Source organism: Nycticebus coucang, chromosome 19 (genome assembly GCF_027406575.1).
Source record: "Nycticebus coucang isolate mNycCou1 chromosome 19, mNycCou1.pri, whole genome shotgun sequence".
NCBI classification, from domain to species: Eukaryota; Metazoa; Chordata; class Mammalia; order Primates; family Lorisidae; genus Nycticebus; species Nycticebus coucang.
In genome coordinates, this window is record NC_069798.1 from 15,934,255 (window position 1) to 15,960,501 (window position 26,247).

Below are 26,247 nucleotides of genomic sequence, written 5' to 3' on the forward strand. Positions count from 1 at the left end.
GGACAGCGGGGAACACGGGGAACACACAGGACAGCGGGGAACACAGAGGACAGCGGGGAACACGGGGAACACACAGGACAGTGGGGAACACGGGGAACACACAGGACAGCGGGGAACACGGGGAACACACAGGACAGTGGGGAACACGGGGAACACACAGGACAGTGGGGAACACGGGGAACACACAGGACAGCGGGGAACACGGGGAACACACAGGACAGCGGGGAACACAGAGGACAGCGGGGAACACGGGGAACACACAGGACAGTGGGGAACACACAGGACAGTGGGGAACACGGGGAACACACAGGACAGCGGGGAACACGGGGAACACACAGGACAGCGGGGAACACAGAGGACAGCGGGGAACACGGGGAACACACAGGACAGCGGGGAACACAGAGGACAGCGGGGAACACGGGGAACACACAGGACAGTGGGGAACACACAGGACAGTGGGGAACACGGGGAACACACAGGACAGCGGGGAACACAGAGGACAGCGGGGAACACGGGGAACACACAGGACAGCGGGGAACACACAGGACAGCGGGGAACACGGGGAATACACAAGACAGCGGGGAACACAGAGGACAGCGGGGAACACACAGGACAGCGGGGAACACGGGGAACACACAGGACAGCGGGGAACACAGAGGACAGCGGGGAACACGGGGAACACACAGGACAGCGGGGAACACACAGGACAGCGGGGAACACGGGGAATACACAAGACAGCGGGGAACACAGAGGACAGCGGGGAACACGGGGAACACACAGGACAGTGGGGAACACGGGGAACACACAGGACAGCGGGGAACACAGAGGACAGCGGGGAACACGGGGAACACACAGGACAGTGGGGAACACGGGGAACACACAGGACAGCGGGGAACACAGAGGACAGCGGGGAACACGGGGAACACACAGGACAGTGGGGAACACGGGGAACACAGAGGACAGCGGGGAACACAGAGGACAGCGGGGAACACGGGGAACACACAGGACAGCGGGGAACACAGAGGACAGCGGGGAACACGGGGAACACACAGGACAGCGGGGAACACACAGGACAGCGGGGAACACGGGGAATACACAGGACAGCGGGGAACACAGAGGACAGCGGGGAACACGGGGAACACACAGGACAGCGGGGAACACAGAGGACAGCGGGGAACACGGGGAACACACAGGACAGCGGGGAACACAGAGGACAGCGGGGAACACGGGGAACACACAGGACAGTGGGGAACACGGGGAACACACAGGACAGCGGGGAACACGGGGAACACACAGGACAGTGGGGAACACGGGGAACACACAGGACAGTGGGGAACACGGGGAACACACAGGACAGCGGGGAACACGGGGAATACACAGGACAGCGGGGAACACGGGGAATACACAGGACAGCGGGGAACACAGAGGACAGCGGGGAACACGGGGAACACACAGGACAGCGGGGAACACACAGGACAGCGGGGAACACGGGGAATACACAGGACAGCGGGGAACACAGAGGACAGCGGGGAACACGGGGAACACACAGGACAGCGGGGAACACAGAGGACAGCGGGGAACACGGGGAACACACAGGACAGCGGGGAACACAGAGGACAGCGGGGAACACACAGGACAGCGGGGAACACGGGGAACACACAGGACAGCGGGGAACACAGAGGACAGCGGGGAACACGGGGAACACACAGGACAGTGGGGAACACGGGGAACACACAGGACAGCGGGGAACACGGGGAACACACAGGACAGTGGGGAACACGGGGAACACACAGGACAGCGGGGAACACGGGGAACACACAGGACAGTGGGGAACACGGGGAACACACAGGACAGCGGGGAACACGGGGAACACACAGGACAGCGGGGAACACAGAGGACAGCGGGGAACACGGGGAACACACAGGACAGTGGGGAACACACAGGACAGTGGGGAACACGGGGAACACACAGGACAGCGGGGAACACGGGGAACACACAGGACAGCGGGGAACACAGAGGACAGCGGGGAACACGGGGAACACACAGGACAGCGGGGAACACAGAGGACAGCGGGGAACACGGGGAACACACAGGACAGTGGGGAACACACAGGACAGTGGGGAACACGGGGAACACACAGGACAGCGGGGAACACGGGGAACACACAGGACAGCGGGGAACACAGAGGACAGCGGGGAACACGGGGAACACACAGGACAGCGGGGAACACAGAGGACAGCGGGGAACACGGGGAACACACAGGACAGCGGGGAACACAGAGGACAGCGGGGAACACGGGGAACACACAGGACAGTGGGGAACACACAGGACAGTGGGGAACACAGGGAACACACAGGACAGCGGGGAACACGGGGAACACACAGGACAGCGGGGAACACAGAGGACAGCGGGGAACACGGGGAACACACAGGACAGCGGGGAACACACAGGACAGCGGGGAACACGGGGAACACACAGGACAGTGGGGAACACACAGGACAGCGGGGAACACGGGGAACACACAGGACAGCGGGGAACACACAGGACAGCGGGGAACACGGGGAATACACAGGACAGCGGGGAACACAGAGGACAGCGGGGAACACGGGGAACACACAGGACAGCGGGGAACACAGAGGACAGCGGGGAACACGGGGAACACACAGGACAGTGGGGAACACACAGGACAGTGGGGAACACGGGGAACACACAGGACAGCGGGGAACACGGGGAACACACAGGACAGCGGGGAACACAGAGGACAGCGGGGAACACGGGGAACACACAGGACAGTGGGGAACACACAGGACAGTGGGGAACACGGGGAACACACAGGACAGCGGGGAACACGGGGAACACACAGGACAGCGGGGAACACACAGGACAGCGGGGAACACGGGGAACACACAGGACAGCGGGGAACACGAGGAACACAGAGGACAGCAGGGAACACACAGGACAGCGGGGAACACGGGGAACACACAGGACAGCGGGGAACACGGGGAACACACAGGACAGCAGGGAACACGGGGAACACACAGGACAGCGGGGAACACGGGGAACACACAGGACAGCGGGGAACACACAGGACAGCGGGGAACACGGGGAACACACAGGACAGCGGGGAACACAGAGGACAGCGGGGAACACGGGGAACACACAGGACAGCGGGGAACACACAGGACAGCGGGGAACACGGGGAACACACAGGACAGTGGGGAACACACAGGACAGCGGGGAACACGGGGAACACACAGGACAGCGGGGAACACAGAGGACAGCGGGGAACACGGGGAACACACAGGACAGCGGGGAACACACAGGACAGCGGGGAACACGGGGAACACACAGGACAGCGGGGAACACGGGGAACACACAGGACAGCGGGGAACACAGAGGACAGCGGGGAACACGGGGAACACACAGGACAGCGGGGAACACACAGGACAGCGGGGAACACGGGGAACACACAGGACAGTGGGGAACACACAGGACAGCGGGGAACACGGGGAACACACAGGACAGCGGGGAACACACAGGACAGCGGGGAACACGGGGAATACACAGGACAGCGGGGAACACAGAGGACAGCGGGGAACACGGGGAACACACAGGACAGCGGGGAACACAGAGGACAGCGGGGAACACGGGGAACACACAGGACAGTGGGGAACACACAGGACAGTGGGGAACACGGGGAACACACAGGACAGCGGGGAACACGGGGAACACACAGGACAGCGGGGAACACAGAGGACAGCGGGGAACACGGGGAACACACAGGACAGTGGGGAACACACAGGACAGTGGGGAACACGGGGAACACACAGGACAGCGGGGAACACGGGGAACACACAGGACAGCGGGGAACACACAGGACAGCGGGGAACACGGGGAACACACAGGACAGCGGGGAACACGAGGAACACAGAGGACAGCAGGGAACACACAGGACAGCGGGGAACACGGGGAACACACAGGACAGCGGGGAACACGGGGAACACACAGGACAGCAGGGAACACGGGGAACACACAGGACAGCGGGGAACACGGGGAACACACAGGACAGCGGGGAACACACAGGACAGCGGGGAACACGGGGAACACACAGGACAGCGGGGAACACAGAGGACAGCGGGGAACACGGGGAACACACAGGACAGCGGGGAACACACAGGACAGCGGGGAACACGGGGAACACACAGGACAGTGGGGAACACACAGGACAGCGGGGAACACGGGGAACACACAGGACAGCGGGGAACACAGAGGACAGCGGGGAACACGGGGAACACACAGGACAGCGGGGAACACACAGGACAGCGGGGAACACGGGGAACACACAGGACAGCGGGGAACACAGAGGACAGCGGGGAACACGGGGAACACACAGGACAGCGGGGAACACAGAGGACAGCGGGGAACACGGGGAACACACAGGACAGTGGGGAACACACAGGACAGTGGGGAACACGGGGAACACACAGGACAGCGGGGAACACGGGGAACACACAGGACAGCGGGGAACACACAGGACAGCGGGGAACACGGGGAACACACAGGACAGCGGGGAACACGAGGAACACAGAGGACAGCAGGGAACACACAGGACAGCGGGGAACACGGGGAACACACAGGACAGCGGGGAACACGGGGAACACACAGGACAGCAGGGAACACGGGGAACACACAGGACAGCGGGGAACACGGGGAACACACAGGACAGTGGGGAACACACAGGACAGCGGGGAACACGGGGAACACACAGGACAGCGGGGAACACAGAGGACAGCGGGGAACACGGGGAACACACAGGACAGCGGGGAACACACAGGACAGCGGGGAACACGGGGAACACACAGGACAGCGGGGAACACGGGGAACACACAGGACAGCGGGGAACACAGAGGACAGCGGGGAACACGGGGAACACAGAGGACAGCGGGGAACACGGGGAACACACAGGACAGCGGGGAACACACAGGACAGCGGGGAACACGGGGAATACACAGGACAGCGGGGAACACAGAGGACAGCGGGGAACACGGGGAACACACAGGACAGCGGGGAACACAGAGGACAGCGGGGAACACGGGGAACACACAGGACAGCGGGGAACACACAGGACAGCGGGGAACACGGGGAATACACAGGACAGCGGGGAACACAGAGGACAGCGGGGAACACGGGGAACACACAGGACAGCGGGGAACACGGGGAACACACAGGACAGCGGGGAACACAGAGGACAGCGGGGAACACGGGGAACACACAGGACAGTGGGGAACACACAGGACAGTGGGGAACACGGGGAACACACAGGACAGCGGGGAACACAGAGGACAGCGGGGAACACGGGGAACACACAGGACAGCGGGGAACACACAGGACAGCGGGGAACACGGGGAATACACAAGACAGCGGGGAACACAGAGGACAGCGGGGAACACACAGGACAGCGGGGAACACGGGGAACACACAGGACAGCGGGGAACACAGAGGACAGCGGGGAACACGGGGAACACACAGGACAGCGGGGAACACACAGGACAGCGGGGAACACGGGGAATACACAAGACAGCGGGGAACACAGAGGACAGCGGGGAACACGGGGAACACACAGGACAGCGGGGAACACGGGGAACACACAGGACAGCGGGGAACACAGAGGACAGCGGGGAACACGGGGAACACACAGGACAGTGGGGAACACGGGGAACACACAGGACAGCGGGGAACACAGAGGACAGCGGGGAACACGGGGAACACACAGGACAGCGGGGAACACGGGGAACACACAGGACAGTGGGGAACACGGGGAACACAGAGGACAGCGGGGAACACACAGGACAGCGGGGAACACGGGGAATACACAGGACAGCGGGGAACACGAGGAACACAGAGGACAGCGGGGAACACACAGGACAGTGGGGAACACGGGGAACACACAGGACAGCGGGGAACACGGGGAATACACAGGACAGCGGGGAACACAGAGGACAGCGGGGAACACGGGGAACACACAGGACAGTGGGGAACACACAGGACAGTGGGGAACACGGGGAACACACAGGACAGCGGGGAACACGGGGAACACACAGGACAGCGGGGAACACAGAGGACAGCGGGGAACACGGGGAACACACAGGACAGCGGGGAACACACAGGACAGCGGGGAACACGGGGAATACACAGGACAGCGGGGAACACAGAGGACAGCGGGGAACACGGGGAACACACAGGACAGCGGGGAACACACAGGACAGCGGGGAACACGGGGAACACACAGGACAGCGGGGAACACGGGGAACACACAGGACAGCGGGGAACACACAGGACAGCGGGGAACACGGGGAACACACAGGACAGTGGGGAACACGGGGAACACACAGGACAGTGGGGAACACGGGGAACACAGAGGACAGCGGGGAACACACAGGACAGCAGGGAACACGGGGAACACACAGGACAGCGGGGAACACACAGGACAGTGGGGAACACGGGGAACACACAGGACAGCGGGGAACACACAGGACAGTGGGGAACACGGGGAACACACAGGACAGTGGGGAACACGGGGAACACAGAGGACAGCGGGGAACACACAGGACAGCGGGGAACACGGGGAACACAGAGGACAGCGGGGAACACACAGGACAGCAGGGAACACGGGGAACACACAGGACAGCGGGGAACACACAGGACAGTGGGGAACACGGGGAACACACAGGACAGTGGGGAACACGGGGAACACACAGGACAGCAGGGAACACGGGGAACACAGAGGACAGCAGTGCTGAGGAACTCTTCCCTCACTCCCCCAGGTGCTGCAACTAAAGGGCGAGGGAGTGGGACAGTAAGGAACCAAGGCTACAATGACCAAGCCAGCTCAGGATTAGCTCTGAGGACTGAAGTTTGTTTGGTAAAAGCTTCAGTCACAAAGAGATTGAGTATTGAATTCCAGTTACATAAAGCATTCATTTCATGTTGTATAATCCAACATTTTGGTAATGTAATCCTGTTCAAAACAGATTGGCAGAAGAAAAGAAGGATGTCATTAGCTCAGGAAATTGAAGTCTCTATATGCTTTGTAGAAAAAAGTGAAGCACGTGGAAGTGGGGGGCCCAGGAGGCAGGCACTGGGGTCCAGGCTGACAAATGCCTCACGAAACTCTGACCTTCCTCCCCACTTATGACAAAATTAGACCAAGATCCTACCCGGCAGATAAGTATCTATTGTGAGTTTGTAAGAGCCATGTATTTTGAATAATGACCCTATACCATAAAACTATAGCATCATAAAACTATATCATATTATAAATCAGGGGTGTTAATTGCTCAGTGTGGATTAGTGGGCTGCCTGCAGGACACTCACAGCTGGAACATTGCTGAAAACTGCAGACACCAGAAATGGCTGTGGCTCAAAATCAAACGTCCTCTGTCACTTTTAAGGCTTATTATCAAATTAAGAAAACAGGTAGGTGAAGCTAAGGGAAGAGAGATGACACTGACAGATATACCCATGTGGCTTCTGTAACTGAGACTGACCCCACCCCATGAAAAGGACCTGAAAAATCCAAAAGGACATTTGGATTCCCTCAACAGAACCGGGAACATGTGGTGGGGGATTTTTTTTTACATGCCTTCACTTTGAATTAAGTGTATTAAAACCTAAGGACACCACTACTTTCTAAGTTTTGAATTATTTGCTTTTGGGAGGAGGACACCGGCAGATATCAGAGAAGCTGCTACCAAAATAATTCTTAAATGTACTCTTGTGATGACATTTGTATTTCTCTCTTGAGATATCTTATTTTTAATCTTTGTTGTTACTCAGCACTTAACCCCTTTTGACTGACTGTTTCTGCTGCCCCAGAGACTTAAAACAGGACGTCTTACAACAAAAGGTGCCCAAACAAGAATACTTCCAAATGCCAGGTGATTTCTTTTCAATCCAAGTTAATAAAAATGTTCTAGAACATAGTCTCTTATAAACCTCACAGAAAGAAGTTTCCAAAAATAATACTTTCCCTGTAGTTCTCTATGCTTTCAATCAGTAAGTATTATAGACTGAGTTTCAAAACATCTATGCGGCCCTTTTAACCCACATAGCTGATTTTATTTGCTTTATTTTATGATTCAGCGTGTTTACATGAACGAGTAGTCCTGTACCTAAAAATAAAAGTAAAACCACATTCTAGAAAAGTACAGTATCTTTCAAAGTATGACAGGTATGATCCAACATAACAGTATTTCCCCTCCTTTGAAAGACTAATTTGTCTCAATTTAGATAGGATGCTTGCTTTAGACATAAACGAGTCTGTCCATCACCCGCACAAACAAGTTCTTGGCACCACCAGTACAGCTGACACCCGGTGAAACAGAAGAGGGCAGGGGGAAGACTTGGGAAAAGAAATACCCAAAACTGTTTAGTTTCATAATGAACAAAAAGATTAAAACACATCTGAAGTTTTCCTACAAACTCTTTTGATCAAATAGCCACAGAAAGATGTGGAATCAATTCTATAGTACAGGAACAGGATTTTTCAAACGGTGAGTTTGGTTCATTAATGAGTTGTGAAATCAATTTAATGAGAATCGTCAGTAATTTAAGGTAACAGAAAATATTTGTAGTAATGATGCATATTCTTTTGTAAAACTGGTTTTAATTTTAAGAACATGCACATATACTACATTTGTACACGGGATCACCATGGCAAATGTATTTACCAAGGGACTGAAAAATACTGACTGCAGAATATAAATAAATATAAAATTTCTGTCTTAGAATTTTTCTGTTCCAAAGAGACTAATATGTTTGACCATCTTATTTAAGAATATAAGCGTTCTGCTGACATACATTTGCCTTGCCTGATGAGTCCCAACATAACTAAAATAGGATTAGAGCCCAGGTCTTAGATACTCAGCTGTGATTAACTACTGAAAAAAAGAACTATTTTTTATTGAGTGCTATGCTAAACCAGTCATATCCTAGACATTTACATAAATTATTTCTTTTTCAATACACCTGTAAGGTACAAATCACAATCCTAATTTTATATAGAGGAAACGCAACTTGGGCAGGCCGGGAAGTGGCAGAGCTGAGATTACATCCCACGTTATCAGGCCACAAAGCTTAGCTGAATTTCTCTCCATGTAGGATTCAAAAAATATTTGTTTAAAATTAATGTTTCTAGAATTGGCTCCTTGGAAATTACATTTAGGAAGTCTCAGATCACATTACCCCACTCAGAGAACAGAGACATCAGAAAACTGCCCATCTGCAGCGGGCAGGATTTCAAGCATTAGAATGCAATGTATAGGAGGCGGCTTGTTTCCTAGTGCAGGGAAAGAAAGTTCTGCAGGTTCTTCCAGGTCACACACCAAATGGCATAATTTAAAAGGTAGTGTTCAGGCAGATTCTTTGGCACCTCAGGACTCACGTGTTTTCATTTTATTTTACTTTTTTGAGACCGAGTCTCAAGCTGTCGCCCACGGTAGAGTGCCATTGCATCACAGCTCACAGCAACTTCAAGCTCTTGGGCTTAAGCGATTGTTTTGACTCAGCCTTCCAAGTAGCTGGGACTACAGGTGTCCGCCACAACGCCCGGCTATTTTTGTTGTTGTTGTTGTTGCAGTTGTTTTAGCTGGCCAAGGTGGGGCTCAAACCCGTCAGCCTCGGTGTATGTGGCCAGCATCCTACCCACTGAGCTAGCTACAGGTGTCGCCCAGGACTCATGTGTTTTTAAATTTTCATCATTCTTAGTAGTCAATGTCATGCTAGGAAGAGTTAGGAGAACTTTACTCATCTTCTCCACCTCCCCCGCAAATCAGACCTACCTGCATAGATAACTAGGCAGAGACATATTCCAAATGTTTAACACACCACACTTACAAATTCAAAATAAAAAACTTGCTCTGTGCACAAAAGTGTAAGTGAAATTATATTCTATATGGAGGAGGGAAAAGGGAGGAGCTCTGTCCTTTCTCAGAGAATTTCTAGGTAAATTTAGGGGCAAGACAAATGTGACATGATGACAGAAAAAGAGCATTTTCCTGTCTGTACTTTCTTAAAATGAAAAATCACACTGAAGTCATAGTAGATGGAGTAAAGAGTGGTTCAAATTCTTATGAGAAAAACCTAAGACTTTCCACAATCTGTAATTCTCAAAGGTTTCCATGGACATTGCTGTGCATTATTTTTTATAAAACTTTTAAGATTCCCTTCTAAAGGTATATGCAATTAAACACATCTGCTTAATCATATGATCAAACTGAGAGCCAATTTACCATTCCAATACATTTTCTGAGGATGCTCCAGATGCTGAAGTCATTTCTGGAAAACATAGGAGAGGGCAAGCTTGTCCTGAAAAAAATAAAAGGGGGAAAAAAGTTCATTTCAACGCCATTGACACTGGGAAGGACAAACTACTGTCATTAATATGAGAGCTGCGGGTATAGAGACACTTTAAAGATGTGCACCATCAGGGGACAAAGAGACTCTACCTGGGATTGCACCTGTGCATTGCTATTTTAGCCTCTGACAAATTTTTGTAGCAAATCAAGTGGCCCTCTGCCTTCAGTATTGTTCTGATCTGAATCCTCAGTCTTGGGCCCAGCTGTTGGACCAATTCAGAGATACACCATCCTCTCAGATCCTGGTTCATCTGACCGTACTGTTTTATTCAAGGCGCAAGTACCATATTCTGGCACTTAATAAATTATCATTCTCTAGCTGCTAAATAATTGAAAAGCCTAAAGCATTTTTTAAAATTAAATGAGAACATGCAAACTATAAAAGCTAAAGTAAAGCTCACGCCCTGTGTCATAATCAGTACTTCCCCAAGGACACTGACATTGAACAAAATTTAGCAATGGAAAAACCTCTTACAAATTAACCTCTACAGAAAGAGCATCTTCAAACCCGTGGCTGGGGTAAGCAGTTGTCAGAGCCAGTCTGGGAGGCAGAGGGCTGACACCACTTCCACAGATCAGAGCAGCAGCACCATGGGGGGTGAGGGATGGGTAAGAACCACCAAGACCAGCCTTCTAAAACATCGTTACAGGTTTCCAGTTGCCTTCTGAAATGCCTTTGTGTAACTAAAACACTAAAGAAAATACTAAACATAAAAAGTATCTTCTAAAAAACCTCCAAATTAATTTCAGTTGTAGAAGTGGATAAAAGTTTAAGCGTTTAAATAAACAATATTACTTTTAAAACCCTCCGGTTTCTTTCTCTTTTTAGGAGCACATACTGCTCATTAGGCAGATCTGTCATCTAACCAATCGCTGAAAAAGTGGCCACAGATACCGTAGTCACATTTCCCCAAAGACTATCAATCTCGATGGTGGGAATATCAGATACCAGGGATAAGAATCCCTGCCATTACCTACCATTTCCATGTATAATACATTTAGAGATGTATATAAATGTTCCATTTCCTATCTATGGAAAGGTCCACTCAAAATGTAACGTAGCTAGGAAGTTGTGAACCTGAAATAAGCTCTGAGTGAATGAAGGCTGTCATTCCCCTCCCAACAAACACGTATGGGAATTGTATAAATACTACGCACTACACGACTCCAACTAAAGGCAAGGTAACAGAAAGCCAAGAAAAGCAAAAACCACCACATATATTGGAGGCAGAAGATAAGAGATATCTGAGTTTTGCAATTATTCTCAGTTTGGAAATTATCCTAGAATTTCCTATACTCACTTGCACAAAACTTTTGTGATGTTTTATGAAATGTAATAATTACTCATTTATGGGAAGGCCAGAGTATGTACAATATCAACTACCAATTCTGAACACAACCAGAAACCAGAGGATTCTGAAAGGCAACCAGCCGTCATGAGCCCTTGTCCAGGAGTTGCAGACCCAAGCTCCCTCCTCAAATGCACAGGGGCCATACTGTGCAACAATGAACTGATCAGATCAGAAGCAGCAAGAAACGCGACAACCGACAAGAGGAGCAACACGCAGAAGCCGAGCCTTAGTGAACAACCATGGGGCTGGTGACCACAGTCTAAGTCCACAGGGTGACAAGGCTGCCAAAGAGACAGGTGTCACTGCAGACTGCCAGAACAGAGGGCAGCAGCTACAGCATCCCCAAGGGCAAGCTGAACTGCAATTCAGATCCGGGTGCCACTTTGGAAAGGAACCTGAACACCCCACTTGGAAGGACTGGCCAGGGGCGAGGTGAAGATGTCCAGAAAACACGTCCCATAAGCAATGGAGGGGGAAGTGTGAAGCCCAGGGGAACAAAAGCTAGAGTCTGGGAACAGCGGCCTCCACAGAGGTCTCTCAGCGCAGAGGTCCAGGAGCACTGGACGGCGAGGCCTGGGAGAGCTGGAGGAGTAACCGCAGCCCCAGCGTCCCAGTGCTGTGTGCCTCTGCCTACTACGTTTTTCTCCATGGCAACATATGACAGTTTCCTCCTCCCCGATTGGGATGTAAACCCCATGGGAACTCAGGTTTTATCTGCTGCCGTAGCCCTGCTGCCTAGGACAATGGCTAACGTAGAGCAGGAGTTTAAGTATTTGTTGAATGAACTTTGGAATTCATAAGGCCTATTAACAGACATTATTTCTTTCATAAAAAATCTGGTTTACTCCATGCTACTTAAGAAAGTAGAACTTAATCGGGCGCAGTCGCTCACGCCTGTAATCCTAGTACTCTGGGAGGCCAAGGCAGTGGACTGCTCGAGCTTACGAGTTCCACACCAGGCTGAGCAAGAGTGAGACCCCGTCTCTAAAAATAGCTGGGCACTGTGGTGGGCACCTATAGTCCCAGCTACATGGGAGGCTGAGGCAAGAGGATTGCTTAAGCCCAAGAGTTGGAGGTTGCTGTGAGCTATAATGTCACGGCACTCTACTGAGGGCAACAAAATGAGACTCTGTCAAAAGAAAAAGAAAAAGAGAAAGTGTCCCCTAGCACTGTTGGGGACAGTTTATATTTGGATGGCTAATATAAAGAACTGTCTTACAACTAATTCTAAAAAGGCGAGTTGAGAGATTCTTAAGGAAGCATTTCAGAGCATGGAAGAATCTAGAGGCTGGAGGATCCTGTCAGTCAGGGCAAGGCAAGGCATGCTTACACCAGGTGGGAAGCCAGTCCAGCCAGCTGTGCCAGGGATGCTGCGGAGCCTCCCAGAGGGAGGAGGCGGCCCCACAGCAGAGAATTATTCAGCCCTGAATGTCCACAGTGCCAAGGCTGAGAAACCCAGCCAGAGAAATTCAGTGAGGGCTTCATAGAAAATTTCTGATTCTATAGTGGCCATATTTAAAAAAGCATAAAGAAATATACTAATTTTAATAATGTATTTTATTTAACCCAATATATCTAAAATATTAGCACTTTAACATTTAATCATTACTCAAAATGATTAAATATCTCAAAAATTATTGAGATATTTTATATTCTTTTTTTGCATGTTGTCATCAAAATCTAGTGTCTAGGGCAGTGCCTGTAGCTCGGTGGGTAGGGGGCCGGCCACATACACGGAGGTTGGAGGGTTTGAACCTGGCCTGGGCCAGCTTAAAAAAAAAAAAAAAAAAACTAACAATGACAACCGCCAACAAAAAATAGCCAGGTGTTGTGGCAGGCACCTGTAGTCCCAGCAACTTGAGAGGCTGAGGCAAGAGAATCGCTTAAGCCCAAGAGTTTGAGGTTGCTGTGAGCTGTGACGCTATAGCACTCTACAGAGGGTGACAGCTTGAAACTCTGTCTCCAAACTTCAGTTTCTTAGTCACATTAGCTAGATTTCAAATACTTAAAAGCCATATATAGCTCAAGGCTACTGTACTGGACAGAATCTCAGAGATTATTTCTGAAAACAAAACAATTGTACTATCTGAAGACTATGGGGGAGGGAAAAAAACCTTTCAAGTAGGAGTGTAGAGTCAATGACAGACGAGAGACAGGCCACGTTCTCATCTGCAAGAAAATGCTAAATCTTCCATAGCATTATTTAAGGAAGCAGAGGGAATAAGAGATATCTTTAAATTAGGTAGCAGATTAAATTTTTAAAAAATAATTTGTACTGATATGTTTCCCTGTTTTAAAATGTCACTCCCTCTACCAGGTAGAGAGAGAGAGAGAGAGAGCGCGCGCGCCCTAATGATGCTGGATGGTGGGTGTTACTCCTTAACAGATGAGAGCAGTCATCAGTATTCTCAGGCTGGGAGCACAGATCAGTTGTTCTCTCACTGTGGAGTTTATCTGAGGGTCATTATCCTGCATTCTATGCTTCCTTTTTCTCATTACACAGAGAAAAAAACACCCTGTACCAGGGACTGGCAGTGGTATGTCCTAGTTCTATTTTCAACCATACAGAGGACATTATGGCTATCCAAACAACACAATAACTGGTTTTTAAATGAAAAGCCTCCTCACAGTTGCTTTATCTCTGTGATGTAAATGGCTCCACTTGTTAGCCCATGTTCTTTCCCCACTACACAGGGTTGTAGACAGAACTCAAATCGAACCAACTTAATTTTTGGTAAACGAAATGCTGTACTTGAATCCCCCTTGTTTGGAGAAAGTTGTACAAGGTCAAGAGATCCCTATCCCCTACATCTTTAAACATCATTTGGATGGCAGAAATTACACCTTAGACCCAAACTGACTGAGCCTCGCAAATCCACACAACTGCACAGATCCCCTTTATCCACCTGCTGGACACTGAGCCCACTCCCTGCCTCTGCTGCACGTATTGCTAGGGTAAAACACACAACACTGTTTTCTCAGAGAGACCTTTTGAAAAGAAGAAAAAGAAGATTAAAAAAAAGAAAAGGTAGGCAAAATTATGCATTGGTGGGAACTGGCTGCCAGGTGTCTCACACTTTCCGGTTTGCCTCCTAACTTTCACAAGGCACCTGAGCTCTACCGGGTCCCGGGTATGGGCACGCACACTGAGATACTGTTATGCCTAGGGGAAGTCATCTTTTCCATGGAGGATAGAAGAACCTGGGGATGGGAAGCAGAGTTCCAGTGCACAATTTTGCTACATATCCTGGGGAAAATCTTACAAGTTGAGGCTACACGGCTGTACAATTCCCCTTATGTTGACAGCTAATTCTATACTAAGAAAAATAATGTCTGGGACAATTAAAGTCCAATGAAGGTTCAGTTTCTTACCTATACATCAGCAGTTTTAAAGAATTTTTAAAATTCTTTATTATTTTTATAAAGTACAAATATCCTGTAATAAAAACATTCATTGCTGGGGTGACATCATCTGTCCACTAAATTAACCTCTCACTTTGTAGGAGCCCTTTGTATATTATAAATATTCACCACCTACATTACAGATAACTTTTATCAAGTCTCGCTTTGTTTTTGTTGTTCTGTTTATAGTGTGATTTGCCAAACCAAATCTACCTCCCAGGGAAGACCACACACATTCTTCTCATGATGTATGTGTGAAACATAAATGAACAGCTTCCCGTGTCTTCCCGGTGGGCAGGATAAAAATATTATTCTATTAATAGTCACTCCAGAAAGAAAGGTAAATCTCCTAATTCATAAAGTTTGTTAATCTTATCCTTACATTTTTAGGAATTCAAGTTCTCCGTCAAAAGCAAGAACATACAAACAAAAAACCAATCCTCTCAAGCATATACCAAATGGTAGTACACAGAATTAAGTGTGTGTGTGGGGGGGAATATGTAGTTATTTTTCCAATTATAAAACAAGACATTATCACGTAAGAAATGAAACGACCCATAGACAAACTAGTCACCTCGTGAGGCATCCGTGCATCCAACAGCGACGTATCAACATTCCTTTCCACACCTCTTCCTTTGTAAAAACAAGCAGATATAAGAAGATATATTCTTACTAAACTATTGCTCTTTTTCACTAAATAAAATATCAAGGACAACCCCCTCCCCCAAGTTGCTAGAAAGAGGTGTATGTATCTTTCTTCTTTCTTACACCCCCAGGCCAAAGAACACAGATGTGTAGCTTTATGTGAGTATCATACACGTACGCCGGTTTTGTTTTGAATGTAGTCTCTGCCCCCTTTGCTTGTCATCCCACACCCACACCACTGTACTACCCTAAGACTCACGTTAAAAAGCTGCTATTTTTGTCTATGTTTTCCATATATTCCCAAACAGTCCCATGTGGAGCATGCGCGTAGGCAAACACTAAACAGAGTATTCATTGTACACACGTCTCCATAGTTTGCTTTTCAATGCTGCATGCAAATCTGTTGAAGTCGAATGGTGAACTAATTATTTTAATGAATGTACAATATTCCATAAGAATATTACATATCGAAATTCATTTTGCCATGTAAACGATTTACTTTGTTGTTCTGTGGCCAAAACAAACAATGTAACAAAAACATCTCAATATTCTTTTTTTTTTTTTTTTTTTTTGAGGGTTTTTGGCCGGGGCTGGGTTTGAACCTGCCACCTTCGGCATATGGGACCGGCGCCCTACCACTTTGAGCCACAGGTGCCGCCCACATCTCAATATTCTATCTCACTTCTATGGCACAGAGTACTAGAGGTAAAGTTTCTGGGGTAGAAAGTATCTCTATCTTATAGCTGCTACCAGATAGCTGTGGACATGGTTTTAACAATTTCATCTCACCAGCAATCCATAGGGCACCCTTCTTTTCACATCTCCATCGGCAACTGAGATCAACAGGTGATCTTATCCTTGTAAGTTTCTTTTTTGTTTTTATGTAGTAGAGATAGAGTCTCACTTTGTCACCTAGAGTGCCGTGGCATCACAGCTCACAGCAACCTCCAGTTCCTGGGCTTAGGCGATTCTCCTACCTCAGCCTCCCGAGTAGCTGGGACTACAGGCGCCTGCACAATGCCCAGCTATTTTTTCACTGCAGTTCAGCCAGGGCTGGGTTTGAACCCGCCACCCTCGGTATATGGGTCGGCACCCTACTCACTGAGCCACAGGTGCCGCCCTGTCCTCGTAAGTTTTGTCAGTCTTAGAAAATGTGACACTACACTGTTATCTTATTTTGTTTTTCCTTGACTAGTAGTGAGTTAGAGTATCTTTTCATATCATTCATGATGTATACATCCGTAAAGTATCTATTTGTATCATTTTCTAGGTATACCACTGGGGTTATGTCTGTCATTTGACAAGAATATTTTGTATATGATAAATATTAATCCTTTGGCACCTAGATTGCAAGTTAAGGAAGAAAACTTTTACAAATATGTCTTTCAAAAATAGTTTTTGTATCTAAAACTATATATAAAAGTTTTAGGTTTTTAAAATGATGTCCCAATTTTTTAAGTGACCAACATGTGTATATATCAAACTCACACCTCTACATAAAAACAGCGAGGTCCACTGAAGGAGTCTTCTTTGTTTGCTCCTGTTGGGTCACCTACGAGTCCTCCCGCTCCCTTTCTTACAAGATAGAAGAGCTCTCTCTCCCAACACTTACTTCTCTTACCTATGCAGCTAGGATTCTTAATAGTCTACATGTTCATTTAGCTTCATTCTGGTTTTTATCTCATTTTAAAAGACCTTGATCATTGATTTGTATGCTTCAGGGAAGACAAGGAAACATTGAGTTGTTTTTTTTTTTTTTTAAATGCAACACTTTCATAAATGCTGCGACAACACCCCTGGGCTAATTTTCAATGAGATCTGCCAAGATGAAGTGCAAGAATACTAATGGCTAACATTTAGTGAGTGTTTACTCCATTTTATACCTTGTTAATCACTTAATGTGCATGACCTCATTTAATCCTCAAAGTAATCCTAAAAATTAATCACTCTTATTAAATAACCTGTCCACAGTCACAAATTCAATGAGTAGTATTCATTAACTCCAGAGCCTTAGCGTCCAGCTTTCAGATGTTCATCTGACTGCCACTTAACTATGTGACCTTGAATGAGTACTTGCTAAATTACTCTAAGTCTTAGCATTTCTTTTCAGAAAGTGACAATACCAGTCACATAGCCATGGTGGGGACCCAGTGAGTCAATGCACACAGAGCAGCGTTTTTTGAGTTTCATTCACTGTGGTTTGTAAACTCAACTTAATGGTTAATATAACCAGCATCAAAAAAATGAAATAGAATAATACATCTAGCAAAGGTAGGTATTGTTAACCACCATTTTGTTCCAATAACAGCACATGCACACACACATACACAAACCCTGTATGTGTGTATCATGTCAAATATAAAAATTTTTTTAATGTATGGGACTTGGTCAGTTATGTAAAACATTCAGCCCAGTGACTGGAAGGTAGAAAACATTCGATATAAAGTGGATATTATACTGTTATTATTAATTATTTCAAGGAAAATGGCTTTCTGAGTTGTTAAACATTTAAAATTACTACTACTTTCTGGATGGATAATTTACTAATTACAGTTTCAAAAGATGATCTACAAAATGGCTATTTATTGAACAATCTTCATAGCTGTATAAAGTTTTCACATAGACATAGGTATGAAGGCTCAGCGCCTGTGGCTCAAGCAGCTAAGGTGCCAGCCACATACATCTGAGCTGGTGGGTTGGAATCCAGCCCAGGCCCGCCAAACAACAATGACGGCTGCTACCAAAAAATAGCCAGGTGTTGTGGCAGGCGCCTGTAGTCCCAGCTACTTGGAAGGTGGAGGCAAGAGAATTGCGTAAGCCCAGGAGTTGGAGGTTGCTGTGAGCTGTGATGTCACAGCACTCTACCCAGGGTGACAGCTTGAGGTTCTGTCTCAAAAAAAAAAAAAAAAGAAAGAAAGAAAGAAAAAGAAATAGGTATGAAATTATTTCTATTACCCTGGAGAAAAGCAAAAAATGAAATGGTTTTCGGCTTGCGTGCTATTTCCCCTCGTAAGGCTTTATGGAAGGATGAGGACTGCTACAGCCAGCACCTCTCACCTGGGATCAGATACCAGAATGACCTGAGACGATCGTTTAAACGAGCATGCTACCTCTTCCTCAGAACTTCTAGTCAGAGGACTAGGGAACGTTAAACAAAGAACAAAGATTCCTTAAGCAACGACTGTGCATAAAGAGTAAGGAAGCTACATGGGAGGCACTCTGACTTGGAAACGTCTCTTTCTTTTCTGTCATTTAATCATTCTTTGGTGTTCTTCGTTTTAACGGCATAAGACCTGGGAGAAAGTGCTATCACAATCACATTCAAATAACATTTTTCAATTAAGAAATAATGAAAGACTATACTAATAAAGCTCAAATTTAATTTCACTGTGCTTTAAACATTCCATGGACATTGTATACAGACCTGAAGGCCTTCCTTTCCTCAACACATCTGTGTCCTTCATGGTACAGAGTATTTTGCATATGACAGGTGCTAAATGTCTGAAAATAAGTGGTTTTACCTAGTGTCTCTTATGTTTAAATGGAGCCCCCAAAAAGGTGAAAAAAATGGGAAATATGAATAAGTAGCAAGTGAGATATGAAAAACACAATAATCATTTTTTGCCACTAAGCCATTTCCTTAGAAAGTATCGTTACAAGCAACTTCTTTAACATACATTTTCACTAGTACTTAACAAATAAACACTTGTTCATGGTATTAAATATTACGCGGGAATTGTCATTTAAGTAGGAGATATTCATTTGGACATTTAGAAAAGTAAAAGATATCCTAATCCAAAAAAAATGAACTCTAAATTTCAAAAAATTATTTCATAAAGAAGCAGATTTCAATATATCCATAACTATAATATTGAAAATTTATATGTATTATGCGTAATGCAGTATGTGCTTTATACTTATGTGTGTATACCGATTTACAGCTATTAGATACTTATCACCTTTCTTCTCAACTATCAGAATTCCTCCCCTTTCCCTGAAATCCTTTCTTCTTGGAGTCCCAATTTAAATATAAACCTTATCTTCCTTCTACCAGTCCCAATTTAAATGTGTGCAGATTTAGTGAAAGAAAACTTTTTAAGGTATAAAATCCACTGGTAAAATTAAGTACATTGACAAAACCAGAATACTCTATTACTATACTTGTGGTGTGCAAATCATTTATAACCCTAGTAAGAAGCCCAAAAGACAAATCTATCAAAAACAATAATAGGTACTGCCACTCGTTGAGAGATATATATAAACTGAGATAACTAAAAGTCAAAATATGGGGGGGATGGACTTTATGTATAGATGTTTTTATGTTTTTTGCTTTTGCTTGTTTCTATTCATTTATTTGTGATCTAAAGTAAGTTGTCGCCTCTTTAAAATAACTTGTTATATCAGTAAGATATTTTTGAAAGCCTCATGGTAACCAGACTGCAAAAATCTATATTAGAGTCACTAAAAATAAAAAATAAAAAGCAACACATTAAAACATACTACCAGAGATAATCACTTAACAACAAAAGAAGATAGGAATAAACGGAGTCTCAAAACAATCAGAAACAAGCAAAATGCAGAAGTCCTTAATCAATAACACTAAATATAAATGGACTCAATTCTCCAATTAAAACACATAGCACTCTATGCATTAAAAAAAACAAGACCCAAGGCTGGGTGCAGTGGCTCATGCCTGTAATCCTAGCACTCTGGGAGGCGGCAGCAGGTGGATTGCCTGAGCTCACAGGTTCAAAACTAGCCGGAGCCAGAGTGAGACCTTGTCTCTAAAAAATAGCTGGGCATCGTGGCAAGCGCCTATAATTCCAGATCCTTGGGAGGCAGAGGCAAGCTAATCACTTGAGCCCAAGAGTTTGAGGTTACTGTGAGCTATGATGCCACAGCACTCTACCAAGGGTGACAAAGTGAAACTATGTCTCCAAAAAAAAGAAAAAGAAAAAAAACAAGATCTAAAGATATGCTGTCGATAAAAAACCCACTTCATGTATAAAGACACACAGAGTAAAAGTGAAGGAGTGGGAAAAGATAATCTATGCAACTGGAAACCAAAAAAGAGAAGGAATAGCTGTGTTTCTATCAGACAAAACAGACCACAAATCAAAGAGTGTTAACAAAAAGACAAAGGTCATTATATCATGACAAAGAAGGTCACTGTATCATCAGCAAGATGATAGACCAGTTATAAATTCTATGCACTAAACACCAGAGCACCCAAGTATACAAAGCAAACATTAATTGATCTAAGGGAAAGAGTGACTGCAATACAATAATAGTAGAAGACTTTGACACCCCACTCTCAGTAACAGACAGATAATCCAGACGGAAAATCAACAAAGGAACGGCAGAACTAAATTACACGCTAGACCTAACAGAACTGACATTATACAACATGTCACCCAATTGCTGTTAAATATATATATTCTTTTCATCAGCATATGAAACATTCTCCACAATAGACCATATCTTTAAGCCACCAAATTATTAAAAATAGAAATCATTAACTTTTCTGGGAAAAGTTAATGGGAAGGGCATTCCCTTTTCCCATTACATCTTTAAGAAACATTGGACGGGGCGGCGCCTGTGGCTCAAGGAGTAGGGCGCCAGTCCCATATGCCAGAGGTGGCAGGTTCAAACCTAGTCCTGGCCAAAAGCCAAAAAAAAAAAAAAGAAAGAAACATTGGAACAACAAGGCAGTTTAAAGAAAATTGCAGTTATTCAATAAATACTGATGGCATTTCAATTTCTTTGATGGCTTTTGAGGCTTCCAAAATATCCAAGAATGTTTACAGTTGAGATACTTCTGTTTCAAAATATTATTTCATTTCTAGAATCTGTTTTAAAATTTTAAGACATTGGAGGCTCCTCAGCTAAGTGGGTTTAAAGATATTTGAAATCAATAAGATATTTCAAAACTAAAATTCAAAAATTTCAACCAAAACTCATCTTTAGGAGTCCAACCGTCTACTAGAAAGATAAATATGATTATCTTCACATTTAAATCTGAGAGTAAAACCAGTTTCTCTGGCCACGCAACTCATTATATTTTAGCTTAAACTGGTGCAATCTGATTTCATCATTATGAAAGTGATGCTCTCATACAAACAGGAAAAATAATGTCTGCTTTCCACTGTTGGTAAGACTTTGCAGTCTTAAAAATATTATTCCTTAGTTATGTAATATTAGTTAAACTCTTAGTTGCGATATATGTGAAGATCTAAGATCTTCAAATGTATCATACATATGAAATTATTTGATAAGCTTAATATATTGAAATCAACATAAAAGTCTGAAACTTACCTATACAATTAAATTCCTAAAGTTTGCCTAGCCCCATTTCACCAGAGTCTTAAAAAGAGACCATATCACTTAAAACTCTTTTCTTGCAGGACTAATATTGTACCCTCTACCTAGTTTCAGGTTTGAGTTCAAACAGCTATAGGAATCACCAAGTTCTCTCTGCATATGTAGAAGGCCATTCTGAAGCCAAGTACAAACCAGCAGCATAATTTATGACTGAGTCAGGCGTGAAGGTGATGAGGTTAGCTCAACAGCTGGGGATGTAACCTGCTCCTCGCCATCTTCAACTAAAATTAACGCAGAGTCATAGACGCAGAGCAGGACAACGCTAAGAAGAAAGCTCAAGACTAGTCTCTGCCTTTATCAAATTAGACATTTTTAAAAATCCAGTGACTTGATTTCCTACTTTAATGATCTGATGAAGTTATCTCATATTGCTATTTGATTTTGGTATCTATTTGGATTATCTGAGTTTTTCATTTTTGACCTTTTGGATCATATCTTTACAGTCTGTTAGCATCCCTTAATAAATCCAGCTCTGCATAGCTAAGAGGCTAGGGTGATTTTACTTGTTTTACAACAGGTTTTACCTATTTTGTTTTTAATAAGTTAAAACTGTATTTATAAAATTTTAAACTGATTTTCATGGTGGATTTCTAAAATTTAGATTCACTGTCTACTTCAGGGACACAGTAAATCTGTTTCCTATTTTTGTAAGCTTACTGCCACACTGGATTAATAGAAATGCTTACAGAACCATCCGGTTTTAAAGCCAAAATCTACTGATGAGAAAATACCTCTGAATCAGTTTTTTGGTTTAGGAAGATGCCACTTGGGGCAGCTGGATTCCCTCCCTGCAGCCTACTTCACAGTATTCAACACAGTAAGGAGGAAGGGAGGGAGGATGACACGGGGGCAGACCTTGACCTAGGGACAGGGTCATTATTCTTTGTTCCCCTCATATCTAAGAATAAGAATTCACGTACTGGGTGCCAGAACAGGCACAAAGTCACTGACACGAACTGAAAAGTGAAGAGAGCAGATCATGGCTGCCGGGATCTACACAAAGTGGTCCCAATGACAGACGATGGGGATGACTGCTTGCTGAGTGCCGCGCAGATCAGCACCAACCCTCACCTCTTACCAGAGCCTCCTGAAGTGTGGACTGCTAAGGGGCAGACAGCCATCAAAATGGTGAGCATAGATTTTGCACTAAGACCTCTCCACATTCCAAAGAGGAGCTGAAGCTGTCTTATTTCTGGTAATTCTGTTGTGGGGGAGGGGAAAGAAGCCCTTCCTGACTATGATAACATTTGGATCATGTATTGACATGTGCTCCAGAGGGGTGGGAAGTCTGGAAGCAACAGGAAAGGGTTTGGTGAGGCCCCGACTTCTACTAGAATGCAGGTTTGAACACTTGATAGAACTAATTGATCCCTGGATGCCACTCTGCAGCAAGATGGTTTTTAAAAGGTTCTATGTTACCTGGAACGCTACAGACAAGGACTTTAGGTTCTTGAAACGAAGATTTGGGGACTATACAAAAAATATTTAACAATAAGAGAAGACACAAAGGGAAGCAGAGACGGGCTGAACAGCAGGACTGTCCCTCTGCAAATGAGATCTGCCTCTTCTTGTGGCCCTGAACTTCCCACACTTCCCTTTAAGACACACCCACGTTGTCAGCATGAATTTAATTTGTGATTTGCTTTAGCTAGGTCAAAGGGCTGATTTAACTTGCTTTATAAATGATCTGAGATGCTCCTGACTGCTTACCATCAGAGGAATAGAATTTGTAGGCAGAGTGTTGAGTGTCTGGCTCCTTCCTGCTCTGTGACACATGACACAGTGTTCCCTGACATGTATGTTAGTTTCCCTTCTGACTGCTCTGAGCACAGGAAGATACCTGTACAGAAAGGACAGCATTCTTCTCCTTTCCCAAAGAAGTCTTTCTTTTTCCTGCTGAGAAAGAGCACACAGTACCCTAAAGCACACAATGATACCCAAGTAGTTACCTAGCCTCTTGAAATTTTATCTCCAATTAGACAGATTATGTCAATCACAGCCTGAAGGGAAAGAGCCAAAAAAATTTAGTGTTTACAAGAAGGCAATGTATAGTTATTTATGAAAAATAAGTAACTTCCATGAAAACTTTATACCTTTAAGTATTCCTGCATCCTTTGGAGTGTTCTGCTTTGGTAGGAAGTTGGTGGATAATGGGAGATTATAGGAAGAGAAAATGATTTTTTTCCTCTAGGATTGTTTAGGGAGAATAAATTTGGTTTGTTCACATTAATGCAACTGGAAACTTAGAAAGGCTTACAGGGCAAGTTCCATGTCTGTTTTAAGTTGTAACAGTGCCCAGCACAGAGCCAGTGTCAGACTGGTGCTTAAAAAATGTTTGGGGTCTACGGTGTTAATTCTCTGTAAAACTAAAAGACACAAACAAACAAAAGAAGACAAACAAAACTGAATTAATCATTAAAGGCTGGATCAAAGTATATATGTTAGATCATGAAGCTTTTTGTCTAAATATGTATCTCTTTGTTATTCTAAACATCTACAAAGATTCTACATTTTAAGAAAAGAATTGAGGCTCTGGAATCAGAAAACCTGGTTTAATTGCTGGTGCTACTGTTTTATTTCAGGCGATCTTGGGCCTGTCAATTAAACTCAATTATGTTACCTGACAAATGGATTATACAATAACACCTGCCTTAGCTTTAACTCAGAGACTTTTTGAGAATCAGAGTAAGAGTTTGTGACTATAGAAACACCAATTTATAACCCCAATGCAAGTTATTACAATGGACAATGCTGTGAGCAACTCCAGATCTATAGTGCAATCAGGAAACAGCCGTCTTTGAAACCAGACAGACCTGGGCTCTTGCTATCTTGCTACTGGACTGCATTTTTGTGGGGTACTATTCATTTTGGTGCAAAAGGAGCTGATGCTTGGACCAATGACATGCTTACCAAAGCCATACAGCTGAACTTAAACCACATTAAGACAATGGTTCTTGATCATCTCATAATCATGGTACACCTTCACCTACTAGAATTTTTGGCAATATTCTTTTTTTTTTTTTTGAGACAGAATCTCACTACGTTGCCCTCAGTAGAGTGCCGTGATGTCACAGCTCATAGCAACCTCAAACTCTTGGGCTTAAGCAATTCTCTTGCCTCAGCCTCCCAAGTGGCTGGGACTACAGGTGCCCACCACAACACCGACTACTTTTTTGTTGTAGTTTTCATTGATGTTTGGCAGGCCGAGGGTGGGGTTGAACCCGCCAGCCCCAGTGTATGTGGCCAGCTCCCTAACTGCTGAGCTACGGGCGCTGAGCTTTGGCAATATTCTTAAGGTAGTAAAAGACTCAAGATACCAGACCACAAAAATAAAATACATTTTTTACATTTCTAGTTAATGTGAGGGTATAAACAACCAGCTCACAATATTTCCATTAGTTAGGTAGAGTCCCTTTTACAGTTGTGTCCCACACCCAGAAGATGAGCCGTACACCCCTACATTGTGCTCATCACGTGGGAGTACCCCCAACCCTCCGTCCCAGCCGACCCCCACCCCCCAACTTGAAATGAGATATTCCTCCTTTGTGAGCGTGAATTTGATTGTCTACTGGCTTCGTATTAGTATTGAGTTCACTGGATATTTGCTTTTCCATTTTTATAACACTTTACTAAGAAGAATGTGTTTCAACTCCATCCAGGTTAATATAAAAGATGTAAAGTCACTATCTTTTTAATGGCATTTAGGTTGTTTACATGTCTTGGCAATTATAAACTGAGTTGTGATAAACAATCTAGTGCAAATGTCTTTATAATAAAAGGATCCCCCCCCCCCGCCCCGGGTAAATGCCCAGTAGTGGGATTGCAGGGTCAAATGGGAGGTCTACTTTGAGTTCTTTGAGGATTCTCCATACCTCTCTCCAAAGAGGCTGTATTAGTCTGCAGTCCCATCAGTGCAAAAGTGTTCCCCTCTCGCCACACCCACACCAGGATCTGCAACTTTCGGGCTTTGTGATGTGGGCTAATCTTACTGGGGTTAGGTGATATCTCAGGGTACTTTCTATTTGCAATTCTCTGATAACTAAGGAAGACGA

General features: G+C 45.6%; 1 protein-coding gene across 9 annotated transcripts in view; it reads right to left on the reverse strand.

Annotated features, from left to right (window-relative positions):
- The window catches only part of OSBPL1A (oxysterol binding protein like 1A), a 206,440-nt gene that overhangs the window by 27,384 nt on the left and 152,809 nt on the right, over positions 1–26,247 (reverse strand). For all 9 annotated transcript variants that reach the window (XM_053571974.1, XM_053571976.1, XM_053571975.1 and 6 more), the window contains one exon: positions 10,290–10,365. In XM_053571974.1, coding sequence (XP_053427949.1) covers positions 10,290–10,365 — 76 coding nt within the window. The remainder of the gene's footprint in view (positions 1–10,289; positions 10,366–26,247) is intronic.